Raw genomic sequence first — 22,226 nt, forward strand, 5'->3', positions numbered from 1 at the left:
TCTGTGGTGACTAAAGATCCCATGGCACTTATGGTAAGAATAGGGGTGTTAACCCCGGTGTCCTGGTTAATTCCCAATCTGGCCCTCATACCATCATGGCCACCTAATCATACCCAGCTTCCAATTGTTCACTCATTCAAATACTAGCTGCAAATTCTACTGCAAATTCTACTAGCTGCAAATTCTACTAGCTGCAAATTATACTGCAAATTCTACTAGCTGCAAATTCTACTAGCTGCAAATTCTACTGCAAATTCTACTAGCTGCAAATTCTACTAGCTGCAAATTATACTGCAAATTCTACTAGCTGCAAATTCTACTAGCTGCAAATTCTACTAGCTGCAAATTCTACTGCAAATTCTACTAGCTGCAAATTATACTGCAAATTCTACTAGCTGCAAATTCTACTAGCTGCAAATTCTACTAGCTGCAAATTATACTGCAAATTCTACTAGCTGCAAATTCTACTAGCTGCAAATTCTACTGCAAATTCTACTAGCTGCAAATTCTACTAGCTGCAAATTCTACTAGCTGCAAATTCTACTAGCTGCAAATTCTACTGCAAATTCTACTAGCTGCAAATTCTACTAGCTGCAAATTCTACTAGCTGCAAATTCTACTAGCTGCAAATTCTACTGCAAATTCTACTAGCTGCAAATTATACTGCAAATTCTACTAGCTGCAAATTCTACTAGCAGCAAATTCTACTGCAAATTCTACTAGCAGCAAATTCTACTGCAAATTCTACTAGCTGCAAATTCTACTGAAAATTCTACTAGCTGCAAATTCTACTAGCTGCAAATTCTACTAGCTGCAAATTCTACTGCAAATTCTACTAGCAGCAAATTCTACTGCAAATTCTACTAGCAGCAAATTCTACTGCAAATTCTACTAGCTGCAAATTCTACTAGCTGCAAATTCGACTAGTTGCAAATTCTACTAGCTGCAAATTCTACTAGCAGCAAATTCTACTGCAAATTCTAATGGCTGCAAATTCTACTAGATGCAAATTCTACTAGCTGCAAATTCTACTAGCTGCAAATTCTACTAGCAGCAAATTCTACTGCAAATTCTACTAGCTGCAAATTCTACTAGCTGCAAATTCTACTAGCTGCAAATTCTACTAGCTGCAAATTCTACTAGCTGCAAATTCTACTAGCTGCAAATTCTACTAGCTGCAAATTCTACTAGCTGCAAATTCGACTAGTTGCAAATTCTAATGCAAATTCTACTAGCTGCAAATTCCACTAACTGCAAATTCTACTGCAAATTATACTAGCGGCAAATTCTACTGCAAATTCTAATGGCTGCAAATTCTACTGCAACTTCTACTAACTGCAAATTGTACTAGCTTCATTTAGGCATATCAGAAGACTAAGTTCTCTACAGTAGTATGTTTGTCTCACCTTAGGTCCGTCAGTTCCAGGAGTTCCAGGAAGACCACGGGGTCCCTGCAGCCCCTGAGGCCCAGCACCTCCTCTCTCTCCTGGGAAACCACGCTCACCCTACAAGGAGACAGGGACGGATGGTTAGCATTATTATCCTCCATAACTCCATAAGTGGAGTTAGCTATATGAACATCGTAGGTATGGAGATGATGGAGGAGGAAACTAAACTCACTCTTGGTCCAGTGGCACCAGCAGCTCCACCCTCTCCTGGAACTCCCATGTCACCAGGCTTGCCACCCTCACCAGGGGGTCCAGGAGGTCCGGGCAGACCCTGTTCAAAGGAAGCAAAACAACCAATCAATCAATCACGTGGCTGTTGTTACTACTTGCGAAGTGTATAGTTGACTGAATTGTCAATGTGATTGGACAAATGTAGTGTATAATGGCTGCATTTGCACAGGCAGCTTAATTTTAAAAAAATTCCAGGAATGTCTTTTTTGACCAATCAGATCAGCTCCTTTGTCAATAATTGGGCAAAAGATCAGAATTGCGCTGCCTGTGTAAACGCTTCCTAATATTTTTTAGGAGCATGCAGAGTACCAAAAGACAGGTATTCAATGAATGCATACAGACAGACAGACAGACAGACAGACAGACAGACAGAAAGACAGAAAGACAGGTACATAGTCAATGCAGAGTGACAGACAGACAGACAGACAGACAGACAGACAGACAGACAGACAGACAGACAGACAGGTGCACAGTGAATGCAGAGAGACAAATAGACAGGTACACAGTGAATGCAGAGTGAGAGAGAGAGAGGTGTAGATCGACTGACCTGGAAGCCAGAAGGTCCAGGTTGTCCTTGCTCTCCTCTCTCTCCAGCAGGGCCCTGTGGTAAAGGGAGGCTTAACAGTGAGCATTATTCATTGACCTGTCAAAGCCACTGCTAATTCAGAGGCTTTCCTCAACTGGCCTAGACCAGGCTGCATGTAACTGGTTTAAAAATTACTTGACAGATAGAACTCAATGTGTGTCTACTGTTAAATCAGGTTTCCTGGATATTACGAAAGGAGTCCCGCAGAGGTCGATTCTGTTTACATTGTGAATATCGACTTGTCTGTAAAACATTTTTTCCTGCACTTGTATGCCGATGATACTGTTGTGTATGCTATTGTGCCCACGGTTGACCAGGCTCTATTTGAACTACAGTCTGCCTTCATTGTATTACAGGAAAACTTTGACCTGAAATTAGTATTGAATGCAGGTTATTTTGATTTACTAAGATCAAATTCTTATTTTCAATGACGGCCTAGGAACAGTGGGTAAACTGCCTGTTCAAGGGCAGAACGACAGATTTGTACCTTGTCAGCTCGGGGGTTTGAACTTGCAACCTTTCCGGTTACTAGTCCAACGCTCTAACCACTAGGCTACCCTGCCGCCCCAAAAGGTAAAACTAAGTATATGTTATTATTCAGTCAACGTTTCTATCGGTTCTAGACTATGGCGACATCAACTCTATGAACTCAGCTGCCAACTCGTTAAAGCCGTTAGATGCAGTTTATCATAGTGGACTGCGTTTTATAACAGGCAACAATTTTAGTACTCATCACTGCATTCTCTACCAGGAAGTTGGTTGGCCCTCTTTGATGTCACGTATGTTGATACATTACTATATTTTCATTTGAAAAGCCTTAAAAAAAAAGCCACACTGTACCTAATGTCTTTACTAAACTTTAGACATAGGAGTTACCACTCCAGGTCTCAGGGATGGATAACTCTGGAAATTCCTCTGGTCTCCACTGAGTTAGGTAAATCAGCTTTTACTTGTCTTAAAGCTTATTTGTGGAACAATCTTCAAAATGTTCTTGAATGTGATGTTCTGGTGCCTCCAGGGTAATTCAGACAGCTGATTGAGGACCTTATTACTGATGAATGTGATGTTCTGGTGCCTCCAGGGTAATTCAGACAGCTGATTGAGGACCTTATTACTGATGAATGTGATGTTCTAGTGCTTCTTGGGTAATTCAGACAGCTGATTGAGGACCTTATTACTGATGAATGTGATGTTCTGGTGCCTCTTGGGTAATTCAGACAGCTGATTGAGGACCTTATTACTGATGAATGTGATGTTCTGGCCTCTAGGGTCATTCAGACAGCTGGTTGAACACAATGAATGTGTTTGTTTTTTTATGATCGTGTTTTTCTTTCTGTTTGCATTTTGTATCGATATTGATGTGTGCATTTTCTGTAATTTCTGTCATTCAGGGCTCATTTGTAGAATAGACCTTGTTCTCAGTATGACTCCCTGATAAAATAGGTTAAAGGTTAAATAGAATTATAGCAAAACAAGGCATTGGGCTGCCGTTAAAAAAAACTAAAACATTGTGCCTTTAAACTCAATCGGCGCGTCTCACATCAATCCAAGTCATTGTGAAGAAACGGGTCTCATCTTGACGATACAGTGTAATAATCTTACCATCTTACAACCACAATGAAACTTGAATCAGAAAGGTTAGCTAGCAGCGAATTGACAACGATACACGTTGAACACATTGGAGTATATCCAGCCTGGGTTTGGTGGAGTTATCAGGTCGTTTTTTCGAGAGTACGTTGAGAAAGGTGGATAAGAGCAGTGAGACAGACGTGACTGCAGCAGAGTGTGATTGGAGAGATAGAGATACTCACAGCAGGGCCAGGGGGTCCAGCAGCTCCGGTCTCACCATCCTTACCAGGAAGACCCTATAGGGAGAGAGAGAGAAAAAAGAGAGAGGGTAGAGAAAGAGAAAGAGAGAAGAGAGAAGAGATAAGAGAGAGAAGAGAGAGAGGGTAGAGAAAGAGAGAGAGAGAGAAGAGAGAGAAGAGAGAGAGAGAGAGAGAGAGAGAGTAGAGAAAGAGAGAGAGAGAGAAGAGAGAGAGAGACAGAGAGAGAGAAGAGAGAGAGAGAGAGGGTAGAGAAAGAGCGAAAGAGAGAAGAGAGAGAGAGAGAGGGTAGAGAAAGAGAGAGAGAGAGAGAGAGAGAGAGAGAGAGAGAGAGTTAGAGGCCATGGGAGCCAGATGAAGACTGATCGATGTAATTACTACTATGGCAACTGAGTAGGGATAAACTGAGTATGTGGAATGGTTTCCTAACAACGTCTTTAAAGTGTTTTCTGCACATTTGAAATGGCATATATTATCATCAAAAAGAAGATAGAAGGAAGGCTATTTATGATTTGTAACTCTGTTTGGTTTAATCTTAATGGATTCCTTTCTAGTCGGGCACAAGGTGTGTTTACCCTGGCATATTTCACATGGCTCAACTGAAAAGGCTGTCTGTGTCTGTCTGTCTGGGTGAGATAAATGACTTACTCTCAGACCTGGCGCACCGAGCAATCCTTTCTCTCCGCCTTTGCCAGGTTCGCCCTAGTCAGAAAACACACACAAAGCAGTCAGCCACCAATAATGTCCAGTTGTATGTAAAATAGACATACACTCTGTCCATGTAGATATGCAATCTCCCTATGTATATGTAAATCATCCAACACACCCAATCAACCAATCATCGAATCATTAAAAACACTGAATCAACCAATCATCAATCATCCAAAACACCCAACCAACCAACCAACCAAATCAATCAATCTACAATCAATCAAACAGTCACACTCACGTTGGCTCCCTTGGGTCCGGGGAATCCCATCACGCCAGGCTGACCGCGGGCTCCCATAGGGCCAGGGGGACCAGGGCGACCATCCTCACCAGAAGCACCCTACAGAGGGGAAACAGGAGGGTCAGTCAATCAATCAATCAATTATGCAAAATAAAAACTAGAAGTTATGCACCTGAGGGGGTTTCTACACTGTCAGAGTCAATGATGTACCCTATCAGTCATCTAGTGTCTATATAAATCAGTGGTCAGAGTCCTGTGAACATGCTGATTCATCTAGTGTCTATATAAATCATTGGTCAGTCCTGTGAAAATGCTGATTCATCTAGTGTCTATATAAATCATTGGTCAGAGTCCTGTGAACATGTTGATTCATCTAGTGTCTATATAAATCAGTGGTCAGAGTCCTGTGAACATGCTGATTCATCTAGTGTCTATATAAATCATTGGTCAGAGTCCTGTGAACATGCTGATTCATGTAGTGTCTATATAAATCATTGGTCAGAGTCCTGTGAACATGCTGATTCATCTAGTGTCTATATAAATCAGTGGTCAGAGTCCTGTCAACATGCTGATTCATCTAGTGTCTATATAAATCAGTGGTCAGAGTCCTGTGAACATGCTGATTCATCTAGTGTCTATATAAATCAGTAGTCAGAGTCCTGTCAACATGCTGATTCGTCTAGTGTCTATATAAATCAGTGGTCAGAATCCTGTGAACATGCTGATTCATCTAGTGTCTATATAAATCAGTGGTCAGAGTCCTGTGAACATGCTGATTAATTTAGTGTCTATATAAATCAGTGGTCAGGGTCCTGTGAACATGCTGTTTCATCTAGTGAGCAAATTCATGTTTATTCTTAATTTTTTTTATACAAAAATGTTATTTTTACAGTTGTTGAACAAAACAGACAACAAGTGTACTTACACCGGGTCCAACTTTTCCTTGAGGACCTGCATCACCGGGACGACCAGTAAGACCCTGCAAGAGCACAGAGACACACACACATCACTGTATACTGTACAGTATGTGAGTTAAATCTACAGTGATTATTGTCCTGGCTTCGTAGTGTAGCCATTACCAGAGCCATTACCCTTAGTAACCTACATACAATATTATTATGCGAGTCAAAATTACAAAGATAATGTATTGGCTCCATTACTCAGCCATAGTTTGGAGAACTATTCCATCTTACCAGAGCATTTATACATACTACTGTTACAGATGGTAGAGAGATGTTGTAGTTGAACTTACTCTTGCACCAGGAAGACCGGGCTCGCCAGGGCGACCAGGGTCACCGCCGGCTCCCTTAGGGCCAGACACGCCACCGACTCCACGCTCGCCAGGGGCTCCCTGGATTAGGAGGGAAAAAAATGTGTGTTACTCAATGGAGACGATCAATCAATCAAGTAATCAATCCAATAAATCAAATCAAATGTATTTATATAGACCTTCGTACATCAGCTGATATCTCAAAGTGCTGTACAGAAACCCAGCCTAAAACCCCAAACAGCAAGCAATGCTTCAACCCAGCAATCAATCAACACATCAATCAATCAACACATCAATCAATCAGCCAATCAACAAATCAATCAATCGATCAGATAGATCTATCTCCACAGCCACTTTATATGAGGCTACAGTAGTACTTGTAATGTATTAGGAGGCTAAATGAACTGACGACGCTCTGAGGGAAGTGTCGACAGATCATTACAGACATCTGTGTTCCTCTATCTTTTTGTGTCAGGGGGTAAGATAATTCACATCCTATTGACATCAATGCTTGACTAATGCTTGACTAAGTGAACATTTGACTTGAGTGGAAGTGATGATTCACCCCTATCGTGGGAAACATATGCTCCATCTGTCTCCACAGTCACTTCACATGAGGTTACCCTACGCAAACACCCTCAGGCGGCAGGTAGCCTGGAGGGTAGGAGGATTGGGCCAGTAACTGGAAGTTTGAGCAGAGGTCAAAATCTGTCATTCTGCCCTTGAGCAAGGCAGTTGTTCCCTGGGTGCTGATGACATGAATGTGGAAGACACATATTGGTTGAATACATTCCGTTGGACAACGGAAATCTCCCTTCTGAGGAGGGGGAAAAAGACAGGGGTCAATTGTCTTGAAATTAGAAATGATTCCTTCTGACACATTTACCCAATGTAACGAATACGGGTGAATAATATTTAATTTGGAATGTAATGAAACGCTTCCAATTGCGGTCTGAGACACTGGTGTCAGCTAGACTAGAGTTGGTGGTGAGGATGAGGTTGAGGTGCCCTCTGGTGGTGATATAGTAAAATTATAGATGACGCCAGTAGACAACACTGACACTAAGGCTTGTGTCTAGACTTGACTGTTCATGCAGGATTTGTACACCTACATGTAAATGTGTCTACCTTGTCCACAGTGTGTCCTGATTCCCTTTTCTCGCAGTATATTCAAATGCCAGTATGCATTCTACAAAGGTGAAATAGGCTGATGGCAGTAGCTAACTACCGTAGCTAACTAGCCACCTAACCCCTGTAGCTAGCCAGGAAGCTAACCTCTGTAGCTAGCCAGCAAGTAAACCTCTGTAGCTAGCAAGCAAGTTAGCAAGCAACGCTAAAGAGAATGCATATAGTTTAGCATAAATTCTAAAAATTCAAAATATTAGCTAGCTGGCTAGCTTTTATGAGGCCACCAAACAAGTTCCTCACACGCTAGAAATGTATTTGCTCCAACGTTATAATTAAAAGGTGCCTTTCGGTCCCAAAACACAAGTTTTCTGGAGACTTGTGGGAGGAGTGCTGATGAAGTCGACCACTTTATGGGCTTTCGGTAGCCTGATTCAAAATCTGAACACAATCAGAACAACTAAGCGATTTTTGTGTGTCTACACGTCTTTTCAATGCGATCTTCGTATTCTGATAGCAGAAGTACGTACGTGTCAAGTGTGGACATGGCCTAATAGGGGCTCTGTCTTTTTCACGTATAATTTTCTCTGTGATGCCTGGCTGTTCCACTATCGATGCGCTCCTAACAAAATATTCAGTCAGGTTGGATAGTAATTGCCTGAAGGACTCCAATAAATTATTGTGTTCAGAAAACGATGATGGAATGTCTTCACTACTACTCTAGTACAGAAGGGCATTTTCACACCAACGCTTGGCTGTAGATATATAGATACATATAGTATAATACCCATGATCCTGTGGTGTTGAAATGTACAGATATGTCATTGCTGACCTTATGTCATAATAACCCAGAACCAATCTTGCGTGGTTAACGTTTATGTTAACAATCCGTCACTCAATAGACTATTGCTGACACAGTCCTGCAAGTATTAGTGTAACCTATTCAGTTGATCTGAATGTATACTTCCTGTTAATTTCCTGTGCCATAGCACTTAGTTTCCCCTCCTTTAACGATAAGCCCCTCCCGCGAGACCATATTGTCATGTTGACACTCACCTTGGGACCAGCCAGACCATCCTGACCTGGGAAACCACGGTTACCGGGGGCGCCCTAAACAAAGACAACAACAACAAAAGGGTTCAGGGTTAGAAGAAGAAGAAGAAGAAAAAATCAACATTTAACGCTGGGAGCCAGACTACAGTGTGTGATAACTGTAAAGTGACATGGACAGCCCTCTCTGAGACAGCCCTCTCTGTGACAGCCCTCTCTGAGACAGCCCTCTCTGGGACAGCCCTCTCTGGGACAGCCCTCACTGTGACAGCCCTCTCTGTGACAGCCCTCTCTGGGACAGCCCTCTCTGGGACAGCCCTCTCTGTGACAGCCCTCTCTGTGACAGCCCTCTCTGTGACAGCCCTCTCTGGGACAGCCCTCTCTGAGACAGCCCTCTCTGGGACAGCCCTCTCTGAGACAGCCCTCTCTGGGACAGCCCTCTCTGGGACAGCCCTCTCTGGGACAGCCCTCTCTGAGACAGCCCTTTCTGGGATAGCCCTCTCTGGGACAGCCCTCTCTGAGACAGCCCTTTCTGGGACAGCCCTCTCTGTGACAGCCATCTCTGGGATAGCCCTCTCTGTGACAGCCCTCTCTGGGACAGCCCTCTCTGGGACAGCCCTCTCTGTGACAGCCCTCTCTGGGACTCTGTGACAGCCCTCTCTGTGACAGCCCTCTCTGTGACAGCCCTCTCTATGACAGCCCTCTCTGGGACAGCCCTCTCTGTGACAGCCCTCTCTGGGACAGCCCTCTCTGTGACAGCCCTCTCTGTGACAGCCCTCTCTGGGACAGCCCTCTCTGGGACAGCCCTCTCTGGGATAGCCCTCTCTGGGATAGCCCTCTCTGGGATAGCCCTCTCTGGGACAGCCCTCTCTGTGACAGCCCTCTCTGTGACAGCCCTCTCTGGGATAGCCCTCTCTGAGACAGCCCTCTCTGTGACAGCCCTCTCTGGGACAGCCCTCTCTGGGACAGCCCTCTCTGTGACAGCCCTCTCTGGGACAGCCCTCTCTGGGACTCTGTGACAGCCCTCTCTGTGACAGCCCACTGGCAGTGTAGCCGTCCATTTCATTTCCTCCTTTTTATGTCCAGGAAACACATTGTGCCTCAACAAGTGGTTGGAATGATAGGTAGCCTCGTACGCCGACGGGGTGACAAGATGGGTGTCATCGGTGGGACTCACTCTCTCTCCGGGAGGTCCGAGAGGTCCAGCAGCGCCGGGCTCTCCTCTGGGTCCCCTCTTCCCCTCCTCTCCTGCAGGGCCAAGGGCTCCTTGGGGACCTGCGGGTCCCTACACAAACACAACAGGATGTCAGTAATCACATGTAATATCCATCATCCAAAAATAGATTTCGATTTAGAAATAGATTTCACTAAGAAGGGAGAAAAACTGTTCAAGTATATGCTGATGTTAGGTGAAGATCTGTTGTGTTATCATTTGCTTCCAGAAAGCATTTACCAAGCCGCAGACATCTTACTAAACTAATGATAACACAACAGAACTTCACCTAACCTCAGCAGACATCTTACTTAACTAATGATAACACAACAGAATTTCACCTAACCTCAGCAGACATCTTACTAAACTAATGATAACACAACAGAATTTCACCTAACCTCAGCAGACATCTTACTAAACTAATGATAACACAACAGAACTTCACCTAACCTCAGCAGACATCTTACTTAACTAATGATAACACAACAGAACTTCACCTAACCTCAGCAGACATCTTACTTAACTAATGATAATACAACAGAACTTCACCTAACGAAGCAAAGTTGTCTCTCAATCTCATTTTTTATAATGAATGCTGAGGATAAATATGCATTCTTTACTTTATTTTCGAAACTACCATAAAATGTTTAAAATTATGTTGCTTGCCTGGTCCTTAGTAGGTCTAATGTTACATTGTTGACAGATAACAAACCAACAGGGCCCCCATGTGGCTTAGTTACAAACTCTGTTACAATCTGGAAGCAATCTGGGATGCTCTCCATTCTGTCTATGAGTTTCATGGGGCATTATAAACTCTTGGACATTATCCAGTATTTTGAGGGATTACTTAGCTATGAGAGACTGAAAGAGAGAGAGGAGGAAGAGAGAAAGAGAGAGAGAGAGAGAGAGACTTGAGTATGTACAGACTCAGTGAGCATAGCCTTGCTATTGAGAAAGGCAGCCGTAGGCAGACCTGGCTCTCAAGAGAAGACAGGCTATGTGCACACTGCCCACAAAATGAGGTGGAAACTGAGCTGCACTTCCTAACCTCCTGCCAAATGTATTACCATATTAGAGATACATATTTCCCTCAGATTACACAACAAATCCATATCTACTGGGTGAAATTCCACAGTGTGCAATCACAGCAGCAAGATGTGTGATCTGTTGCCACAAGAAAAAGGCAACTAGTGAAGAACAAACACCTTTGTAAATACAATCCACATTTATGTTTATTTATTTTCCCTTGTGTACTTTAACTATTTGCACATCATTACAACACATAATATGACATTTGAAATGTCTTCATTCTTTTGGAACTTGTGTGAGCGTAATATTTACTGTTCACTTTTTATTGTTCATTTAATAATACTCACAATCTCTCCTTTGGGTCCAGCCTCACCCTTGAAACCTGGGATACCAGGGTCACCCTAGAGAGAAAGAATACATGGGTCATTATTACAGACCTTCAACATTCTTCAATATTCAATTGTCTTTTGACAAGGAAGTCAGATTACAACCATTTCCTCCATTGGAGTTGCATATTACGAGCCTTTGAAATGCAAACTGAATCACGCTACATTACAATATATGATTATATTATAGATACCTCGTATCGTCCCTGACATTCATTATACATTACAACAGCTTTGACGTACAGATGTTCCCTTTGGTCCGAGAGGCCCAGTGGCTCCCTGGGGTCCTGGAGGGCCACGGGGTCCCGGGAAGCCAGGCGCGCCAGCGATACCAGGAGCACCCTATGGTAGAGCAACAGATAGGACACAGGTCAATATCAATCACGTACCAATCAATCATCACGCTGAAATGATCATGTGTGATAGTGGAAGGGAGCATTAAACATTCAATCAACACCGTGACATTAAGATCTGAAAAGAAGAAGTAGTGATATGTTTACTGTTGCTTGTAGATCAATGAGGGAAAAAATCTATAACTTTATCTAAGGAGGTTTCTGGACTTAGATCAATGTCTTCAATTTTACATGAGTTAGAGGGTGGAGCAGGTGGGAGAGGTCCTGAAGCTAGAGACACGGCCTGGACATCCAGCACCAAGTACCAAATGCAGTCTGCTTGACGATTATGTAAGGGATAGGCGTGTGCGTGCGTGTGTGTGTGTGTGTGTGTGCACGTCTGGCCCCAGATCTGGTCTACTCAGCCATAATTAACTCAAAGCGACATATATCCTGACTGATTCTCATCTAAATTATTTTAATGGGTTCTTGATTTTGTTACAGGGAAAATTAAGACCAAGAGCTTTTCCTAACCACGTCACCTGACCAGATAAATAGAACAACTCGTGGTTAGGGGCACACGAAAAAGGAAATGCAAAAACTACTGACTCACAGTAATGGAGATGAGATCCACAATCTTTTTTTTTTCAGGGTCAAAGGTGGGTTTCATAATGTGGCAGTGACTAAATATTTGTATTTATTTAACTAGGCAAGTCAGTTAATTTACAATGACCGCCTACCCCGGCCAAACCCTAAACCGGACGACGCTGGGCCAATTGTGCGCCGCCCAATCACGGCTGGATGTGATACAGCTTGGATTTCAAACCAGGGACTGTAGTGACACACTGGGATGCAGTGCCTTAGACCACTGCGCCACTCGGGAGCTATTTCTCTTTAGTTCTCAGACTGAACTAGTGGACTAGGCTGGTCACAAGCGTTCACATTTAGTTTGGAAATTATGTCTGTAACTCTTTACTTTTAGTCTGCAGGTGCATTATAATGCTTTATAACTTGTCATATGAGACTTTATAATGTCTTACATTTTGTAGATTTCATATAGTGCATGAAAACTCAGGGCCATCTCTGGTTATCTCTGTAGATATCCCAGTGGTTTAGATATGACCTCCATTCACCTTCCATGTTCCAGCTAGAAGCACTGACAGATGCCACACAACTCTATTCAACTCTAATAAAAAGGTACTTCAGGCATAACAGTTTATTAGACTTCATTGGAGATGACCCTCAAACCCTGCCCATACTGTGGACATGGACTATCTTAAGTTACACTGATAGAAGTCTGTAGGCATAGTGTGAGAACAGAGTGTAGGACTATAAGATACAGAGACAGAGGACAGAGGAAGGGAGGGAGACAGGAGAAGAGGAGAGGTTGTCCAGGAGACTCACAGCTGATCCTTTAGCTCCACCAATACCATCAGTACCAGGGTTACCCTGTAGGGAAGAACAGACTAGTTAGAATGATCATTACATCCTTGTATATAGCCATTGTTTTCATCTTACATCATAAGCCTATGACAAGGACACAGAGTGTTTCCTGTTCAAGTGACATTGTCAGGGAAAGATTCAGGTCCCTAGTCATATGAATTGGACCACTGACACAGAGGGGACACTGTTTTTCTGGACACTGTCATAATGGGACACTGTCATACTGGGACACTGTCATAATGGGACACTATTTTGTTGGGACACTGTTTTGTGGGGACACTGTCATACTAGGACACTGTTTACTGGGGACACTGTTTTGTTTGGACACAGTTTTGTGGGGACACTGTTTTGTGGGGACACTGTTTTGTGAGGACACTGTCATACTGGGACACTGTTTGTGGGGACACTGTCATACTGGGACACTGTTTGTGGGGACACTGTTTTGTGGGACACTGTTTTGTGGGGACACTGTTTTGTGGGGACACTGTCATACTGGGACACTGTCATACTGGGACACTGTTTTGTGGGGACACTGTTTTGTGGGGACACTGTCATACTGGGACACTGTTTTGTGGGGACACTGTTTTGTGGGGACACTGTCATACTGGTACACTGTTTTGTGGGGACACTGTTTTGTGGGGACACTGTTTTGTGGGGACACTGTCATACAGGGACACTGTTTTGTGGGGACACTGTTTTGTGGGGACACTGTCATACTGGGACACTGTTTTGTGGGGACACTGTTTTGTGGGGACACTGTCATACTGGGACACTGTTTTGTGGGGACACTGTCATACTGGGACACTGTTTTGTGGGGACACTGTCATACTGGGACACTGTTTTGTGGGGACACTGTTTTGTGGGGACACTGTCATACTGGGACACTGTTTTGTGGGGACACTGTCATACTGGGACACTGTTTTGTGGGGACAATGTCATACTGGGACACTGTTTTGTGGGGACACTGTCATACTGGGACACTGTTTTGTGGGGACACTGTTTTCTGGGGACACTCACAGAAGCGCCGGCGGGTCCGGGAGATCCGGGGGTTCCTGACTCTCCACGTGGTCCCTGGGCGCCCTCAGGTCCACGAGCACCGGTGGGGCCAGCTTCTCCCTGGAGAGAGACAATCAAACAATCAATCAATCAATCAAATGGTCTATAAAACATCAATAAATCAAACAATAAATTCAATCGATCAATCAAGCAATCGATCAATAATCTATTGAAGTGTACTGTTTTAATATTATCGTAAAGAGCCTAAAAACACAGAAACTTTGTGCAAAATAAACGAGGTGCAGATTTGGTTTAGATGGTTAAGCATTTATTGTCAAATAAACACCTCCATAAGAATTAAAGTGTTGAAATCTTGTAAAATAAAGTTACAAGTGTTTATTCTTAATTGAATTTAGTAAAAGCCCAAGTAGGTAAATATTAATATTAAGAATGTATAAAGTCAAACAACATTTATTGGAAGACAAATTAAATTAAGAATCAAATATGGTCAGAATATTTAAAAAAATTAAAAAATTGAAACCCTACTTATGATTGAACTGTTTCTACGTTTCTAGAGGTTTCTAGAGGAAACACTGTCGTTTACACACTAGGTGGTTTTTGTAACATTAGCCACCCACACACACAGTCACACATGCATGCAGACACGGTTGCCCGCGCGCACACACACACACACACACACACACACACACACACACACACACACACACACACACACACACACACACAGTTGCACAAAAGCCCCCAGATCATTTGGCATCTACAGGGCCTTCAGAAAGTATTAACACCCCTTTACTTTTCCCACATTTAGTTTTATTACAAAGTGGGATTAAATTGATTAAATTATCAATTTAATCAATTTAATCCCACTTTGTAATAAAACAAAATTGATTAAATGGTCATTTTTTGTTGTCAACAATCTACACAAAGAACTCTGTCAGAGTGGGGAAAAAATGCTATTTTTTTTCAGAAAAAATAAAATAATTGGTAAAACAATAATATATCTCGATTAAATAAGTATTTAACCCCCTGCGTCAATACATGTTACAAACATCTTTGGCAACAATTACAGCTGTGAGTCTTTCTGGGTAAGTCTTTAAGAGCTTTGCACACCTGCATTGTACAATATTTGCCCATCATTTTTGTATTCTTCAAGCTCTGTCAAGTTGGTTATTGATCATTGCTAGACAACCATTTTCAAGTCTTGCCATAGATTTTCAAGCAGATTTGAGTCAAAACTGTAAGTAGGCAACTCAGGAACATTCAATGTCATATTGGTAAGCAACTCCAGTGTATATTTTAGGCTATTATCCTGCTGAAAGGTAAATTTGTCTTCCAGTGTCTGTTGGAAAGCAGACTAAACCAGGATTTCCTCTATGATTTTGCCTGTGCGTATCTCTATTCTGTTTCTTTTTATTCTAATAACCTTTTAGTCCTTGCCGATGACAAGTATACCCATAACAAGACGCAGTAGTACTCAGAGATGTGTTGTGCTGGATTTTCCCCAAATATAATGCAAACTTAATGAAGAAAAAAGTTAATTTCTTTGCAACATTCTTTGCAGTTTTACTTTAGTGCAGTATTATTTTAGTGCAGTTTTACTTTAGTGCAGTATTACTTTAGTGCAGTATTACTTTAGTGCAGTTTGACTTTAGCAGTATTACTTTAGTGCAGTATTACTTTAGTGCAGTATTACTTTAGTGCAGTTTTACTTTAGTGAAGTTTTACTTTAGTGCAGTTTGACTTTAGTGCAGTTTGACTTTAGCAGTATTACTTTAGTGCAGTATTACTTTAGTGCAGTTTTACTTTAGTGCAGTTTGACTTTAGCAGTATTACTTTAGTGCAGTTTTACTTTAGTGCAGTTTGACTTTAGCAGTATTACTTTAGTGCAGTATTACGTAAGTGCAGTATTATTTTAGTGCAGTTTTACTTTAGTGCAGTATTACTTTAGTGCAGTATTACTTTATTGCAGTTTGACTTTAGCAGTATTACTTTAGTGCAGTTTGACTTTAGTGCAGTTTTACTTTAGTGCAGTATTATTTTAGTGCAGTTTTACTTTAGTGCAGTATTACTTTAGTGCAGTTTTACTTTAGTGCAGTTTGACTTTAGTGCAGTTTTACTTTAGTGCAGTATTATTTTAGTGCAGTTTTACTTTAGTGCAGTATTATTTTAGTGCAGTTTTACTTTAGTGCAGTATTACTTTAGTGCAGTTTTACTTTAGTGCAGTTTGACTTTAGCAGTATTACTTTAGTGCAGTATTACTTTAGTGCAGTTTGACTTTAGTGCAGTTTGACTTTGGCAGTATTACTTTAGTACAGTATTACTTTAGTGCAGTTTTACTTTAGTGCAGTTTTACTTTAGTTCAGTATTACTTTAGTGCAGTTTGACTTTAGTGCAGTATTACTTTAGTGCAGTATTACTTTAGTGCAGTATTACTTAGTGCAGTTTTACTTTAGTGCAGTATTACTTTAGTGCAGTATTACTTTAGTGCAGTTTTACTTTAGTTCAGTATTACTTTAGTGCAGTTTGACTTTAGCAGTATTACTTTAGTACAGTATTACTTTAGTGCAGTTTTACTTTAGTGCAGTTTTACTTTAGTGCAGTATTACTTTAGTGCAGTATTACTTTAGTGCAGTTTTACTTTAGTGCAGTTTTACTTTAGTGCAGTTTTACTTTAGTGCAGTATTACTTTAGTGCAGTTTGACTTTAGCAGTATTACTTTAGTGCAGTATTACTTTAGTGCAGTTTTACTTTAGTGCAGTTTTACTTTAGTGCAGTTTTACTTTAGTTCAGTATTACTTTAGTGCAGTTTGACTTTAGCAGTATTACTTTAGTACAGTATTACTTTAGTGCAGTTTTACTTTAGTGCAGTTTTACTTTAGTGCAGTTTTACTTTAGTGCAGTATTACTTTAGTGCAGTATTACTTTAGTGCAGTTTGACTTTAGCAGTATTACTTTAGTACAGTATTACTTTTGTGCAGTTTTACTTTAGTGCAGTTTGACTTTAGCAGTATTGCTTTAGTACAGTATTACTTTCGTGCAGTTTTACTTTAGTGAAGTTTTACTTTAGTGCAGTTTTACTTTAGTGCAGTTTTACTTTAGCAGTATTACTTTAGTGCAGTTTTACTTTCGTGCAGTTTTACTTTAGTGCAGTTTGACTTTAGCAGTATTACTTTAGTGCAGTTTTACTTTAGTGCAGTTTTACTTTAGTGCAGTTTTACTTTAGTGCAGTTTTACTTTAGTGCAGTATTACTTTAGTGCAGTTTTACTTTAGTGCAGTTTTACTTTAGTGCAGTATTACTTTAGTGCAGTATTACTTTAGTGCAGTCTGACTTTAGCAGTATTACTTTAGTACAGTATTACTTTAGTGCAGTATTACTTTAGTGCAGTATTACTTTAGTGCAGTATTACTTTAGTGCAGTTTTACTTTAGTGCAGTTTTACTTTAGTGCAGTATTACTTTAGTGCAGTTTGACTTTAGCAGTTTTACTTTAGTGCAGTATTACTTTCGTGCAGTTTTACTTTAGTGCAGTTTGACTTTAGCAGTTTTACTTTAGTGCAGTTTTACTTTAGTGCAGTTTTACTTTAGTGCAGGGGTACTCAACTCTGACCCTGCGAGGTCCGGAGCCTGCTGGTTTTCTGTTCTACCTGATCATTAATTGCACACACCTGGTGTCCCAGGTCTATAATCAGTTCCTGATTAGAGGAGAACAATTCAAAAATGCAGCGGAACTGGCTTCAAGGTCCAGAGTTGAGTTTGAGGGCTTTAGTGTGTTCTTGATCCATACTCAGGTTTCTCCTATCACAGCCATTAAACTGTGTAACCGTTTTAAAATGACTAATTCACCATGCTCAAAGGGATATTCAGGGTCTGCTTTTTATTTATTTTTTACCAATATACCAATCTGTGCTCTTCTTTGCGAGGCATTGGAAAACCTCTGGTCTTTGTGGTTGAACATGTTCTTGAAATTCACTCCTCGACTGAGGGACCTTACAGATAAGTCTTTGTGTGGGGTACCAAGGAAACCGTGCGTCCTATAGCTGCATCTTTAAAAGATGTTCCGTAACTGGGACACTGAGAGGGACAACAGAGGAAAGTGAAACCAGCGGTAAAACACACACACGCACGCACGCACGCACGCACACACACACACACAGCCTGGCCTGTCGGCTCACCGTTCAGAAGGAACCAGTCCTTAGCAAGTGGACAGAAGGAAATAAAACAGCCCACCACCCAAACCCCCTCTCTCAGATGGAAGAAAATATGTTTTAGTTTCTGAGCACTTTTCTAACGCTGCCTTCTCCGGTTTCACCTCTTTCACTCTTTCTTCAGCTTATGTTTAAAAAAAAAAGAGATTTCTGAACTGAACTCCACCATTTTCTCTCTAGCCCTTTTACACGAACAGTACACAATGTACAGTGGCATCTTAGTTTGTACCCATCCTTATACTCTAAAATAACGTATTTGTACAAAAGAGTCCTTCATTGACGTACCCCTAGGTTTATATGGCTACGTTACAAAACTGGAACTTTCCAGACACAGAGATAAAAGGACAGTGACATACCTTAGAACCTGGAGAGCCGGGGAAGCCTGGAGCACCAGATGGACCGACTGGGCCCTACAGAGAGAGAAAGAGAGAGGAGAGAGTGGAGGGGAGGGGGGAGGGGAGGTGGGGGCAGAGGAAAGAGGGCAAAGAAAGGAGGGGTAGAGGGAGGAGAGGGGAGTGAGTCAACAAACACTACTGCCACAGTGAGGGCATTCAGGTGTATTGCAGCAACACTTAGATTTCTGCTGAAACGTACAGTGTTACTATACAGTATATAGTGAAATGAAATAATGAATAAAACTACATTGCAATAATACTTACAGGAGGACCAGCAGGGCCGGGCAGACCGTCATTACCACGAGCACCCTAGACAGGAGAAGGACAAGATACTGTCACCACACATCAGAGAACCAGCTCCATAACACATATTGTCATGTACCGATCACTGGAATGACACTACGTTATTCTTCAGAGACAGAAAGTTCTAGACAGGTTGTAGATAGAGTTCTAGACATGGTTCTAGTATGAGTTCTAGTATGAGTTCTAGTATGAATTCTAGAATGAGTTCTAGACAGGGAGTTCTAGCATGAGTTCTAGATATGGAGTTCAGGACAGGGCACTGTAATGAGTGTTCTAGGCCAGGGAAAGGTACTTACAGCAGCTCCAGAGGGACCGGGGCGACCTCTCTCACCAGGCAGACCACGTGGTCCCTTTAGAGAGGGAGAGAGAAAGAGCGGTGCAGAGGTTACAATCACAAACAGTCAACAGTATCACATGTAGATCTCATAGCCTATTTGCCATAGATATTCAATGTGTGGCAGATCTATTTCACAGTATTTCTACTCTACTACATCAACTACATATGATGTCACATTGTGATGTGTCTGACAGGTATCAGTGGTCTGACAGGTATCAGTTATCTGGCAGGTATCAGTTATCTGACAGGTATCAGTTATCTGACAGGTATCAGTTATCCATCTGTGCTCACCATGGGTCCGGGAGCGCCATTCTCACCGGGCGCACCAGACTCCCCCTAGAACAGAGAAGAGTCATTCAATTAGTAGGAGGAGATGGAGAGAAAAGGAGGAGGGGTTTGTGTTTTAGAGGTGGTCAGAATGGTAGGTAAACAGGCATCACAACATGACAGACAAAAAAGGCAAAGTAGGATATCTGTGAGATTAGAATGAATTGAGAGAGATAGAGGATGCTGATGTTGAGTCCTTCCTACCTTAGAACCAGCAGCTCCACCCTCTCCCTTGAGTCCATCAAGACCTGGATAACCCTGGAAAGAAGAGATACAGACAGGACTGAGTACAGGACTGGGAACCAAGTCTTTACTGTCACATTGACTGGGCAATGCAGTTTCTCACAGCTTTATAACGTTCACTAAAAGCAGGTAAACAGGAAAGAACACATTTGAAGATGACATATTATATAATGTCACTGCTATGACATCACTTACTCTATGCCCTTTGATTCCAGGCAGACCGGGAGTTCCTGGGAAGCCACGAGCTCCCTGTTGTACAGAAGAGAAAACAAGAGACAGGGGAAGATAGAAAGAGGAGAGATAGGAGAGAATGGAATGGTTATTCAGTTTTTCTCCAGATCTGCTTTCCTGCTCTGGTCTAGTCTGGTTTGGAGCCAGACATATGATGTTCAAGGGGCAGAAGGCCAGAGGGCCAGAGAGACAGATGACATGAGGGAGGATTTAGTAGAGACAGCTCTTCCTCTTCTGTCTGACTGAATCATCTTGGAGAGCCTTCTAACCGGACTGTATCTGACTGAATCATCTTGGAGAGTCTTCTAACCGGACTGTATCTGACTAAATCATCTTAGAGAGTCTTCTAACTGGACTGTATCTGACTGAATCATCTTGGAGAGTCTTCTAACTGGACTGTATCTGACTGAATCATCTTCGAGAGCCTTTTAACCGGACTGTATCTGACTGAATCATCTTGGAGAGTCTTCTAACCGGACTGTATCTGACTGAATCATCTTGGAGAGTCTTCTAACCGGACTGTATCTGACTGAATCATCTTGGAGAGTCTTCTAACTGGACTGTACACTTCCCTTGTCTGCTTGAATGATCATCAAATAAAATAAAATTGTATTAGTCACATGCACCGAATACAACAGGTGTAGATCTTACAGTGAAATGCTTACTTACGAGCCCCTAACCAACAATGCAGTTTAAATTAAAATCGTTGTGTGTACAACTGTAATAACTAAGTCAGCATGAATAGGAAGTGAGATCAATTGAGTGTAGATAAATGAACATATAAATGAAAAGATAGTGAAGAGATAATGAAACCATACCTGAGGACCAGAAGGTCCACGATCACCACCTTTTCCGGGTTTGCCAGCCTCACCCTTTAGCAGAGAGAAAGAGACAGAGAGGAAGAGACAGAGAGGAAGAGACAGAGAGAAAGAGACAGAGAGAAAGAGACGGAGAGGAAGAGACAGAGAGAAAGAGACAGAGAGAAAGAGACAGAGAGGAAGAGACAGAGAGGAAGAGACAGAGAGAAAGAGACAGAGAGGAAGAGACAGAGAGGAAGAGAAAGAGACAGAGAGAAAGAGACAGAGAGAAAGAGAGAGAGGAAGAGACAGAGAGAAAGAGAGAGAGGAAGATACAGAGAGAAAGAGACAGAGAGAAAGAGACAGAGAGGAAGAGACAGAGAGAAAGAGTCAGAGAGAAAGAGACAGAGAGAAAGAGACAGAGAGAAAGAGAGAGAGAAAGAGAGAGAGGAAGAGACAGAGAGAAAGAGACAGAGAGGAAGGGAGGGAGAAGTGGGCTATTAGATCAGTTGGTTGTCTGTGATGTAAATAAAATAAAATAAAAAGTTTTGATCATTCACAATTTATTTTAATGCTAATATTTTTTTACAAGCCACTCACTTGAAATTAACATTTCAGATTGAAATTCAATTAACAAACAGTGCCTCCTGATGGACACTGATAAATGACTAGTGGGCCAGTCAGATGCCACCCAGTGGCTGAATGGTGGAACTGCAGTTTCAATATTTATTTTTCACTTGTTTCAATCAAATCAAATCAAATATTATATGTCACATACACGTGGTTAGCAGATGTTAATGGCCACGTGGTTAGCAGATGTTAATGGTCACGTGGTTAGCAGATGTTAATGGTTACGTGGTTAGCAGATGTTAATGGTCACGTGGTTAGCAGATGTTAATGGTCACGTGGTTAGCAGATGTTAATGGTCACGTGGTTAGCAGATGTTAATGGTCACATGGTTAGCAGATGTTAATGGTCACATGGTTAGCAGATGTTAATGGGAGTGTAGCGAAATGCTTGTGCCTCTAGTTCCAACAGTGCAGTAATATCTAACAAGTAATCTAACAATTACCCAACAACTACCTAATACACACAAATCTAACAAGTAATCTAACAATTACCCAACAACTACCTAATACACACAAATCTAACAAGTAATCTAACAATTACCCAACAACTACCTAATACACACAAATCTAACAAGTAATCTAACAATTACCCAACAACTACCTAATACACACAAATCTAAAGGTGTGAATTAGGATTTGTGGATGAGCGATGGCCAAGCGACATAGGCAAGGTGCAGTAGATGGTATAAAATACATTATACACATGTGATAAGAGTAATGTAAGATATATAAACATGATTAAATCGTCTTTAATATGGCAGAGGATGATAGTGGAGATGATATACAGAACACGGGTACAGACCACTGGGTACAGACTAGTGGGGATAGACCATTGGGGACAGTTCTGATTATAA

At 41.7% G+C, this 22,226-nt stretch overlaps 1 protein-coding gene across 2 annotated transcripts in view; it reads right to left on the bottom strand.

Moving 5' to 3' along the window:
• The window catches only part of LOC139413873 (collagen alpha-1(II) chain), a 70,103-nt gene that overhangs the window by 19,610 nt on the left and 28,267 nt on the right, over positions 1–22,226 (bottom strand). For both annotated transcript variants that reach the window (XM_071161704.1, XM_071161703.1), the window contains 21 exons: positions 20,765–20,818; positions 19,911–19,964; positions 19,677–19,730; positions 19,437–19,481; positions 19,105–19,158; positions 18,770–18,814; positions 18,467–18,520; positions 13,906–14,004; positions 12,850–12,894; positions 11,357–11,455; positions 11,075–11,128; positions 9,663–9,770; positions 8,492–8,545; positions 6,293–6,391; positions 5,966–6,019; positions 5,041–5,139; positions 4,740–4,793; positions 4,077–4,130; positions 2,227–2,280; positions 1,621–1,719; positions 1,407–1,505 (listed from right to left, as the gene is read on the bottom strand). In XM_071161704.1, the coding sequence (XP_071017805.1) occupies positions 1,407–1,505; positions 1,621–1,719; positions 2,227–2,280; positions 4,077–4,130; positions 4,740–4,793; positions 5,041–5,139; positions 5,966–6,019; positions 6,293–6,391; positions 8,492–8,545; positions 9,663–9,770; positions 11,075–11,128; positions 11,357–11,455; positions 12,850–12,894; positions 13,906–14,004; positions 18,467–18,520; positions 18,770–18,814; positions 19,105–19,158; positions 19,437–19,481; positions 19,677–19,730; positions 19,911–19,964; positions 20,765–20,818 (1,431 nt within the window). The remainder of the gene's footprint in view (positions 1–1,406; positions 1,506–1,620; positions 1,720–2,226; positions 2,281–4,076; positions 4,131–4,739; positions 4,794–5,040; positions 5,140–5,965; positions 6,020–6,292; positions 6,392–8,491; positions 8,546–9,662; positions 9,771–11,074; positions 11,129–11,356; positions 11,456–12,849; positions 12,895–13,905; positions 14,005–18,466; positions 18,521–18,769; positions 18,815–19,104; positions 19,159–19,436; positions 19,482–19,676; positions 19,731–19,910; positions 19,965–20,764; positions 20,819–22,226) is intronic.

This window comes from Oncorhynchus clarkii, chromosome 7, assembly GCF_045791955.1.
Source record: "Oncorhynchus clarkii lewisi isolate Uvic-CL-2024 chromosome 7, UVic_Ocla_1.0, whole genome shotgun sequence".
NCBI classification, from domain to species: Eukaryota; Metazoa; Chordata; class Actinopteri; order Salmoniformes; family Salmonidae; genus Oncorhynchus; species Oncorhynchus clarkii.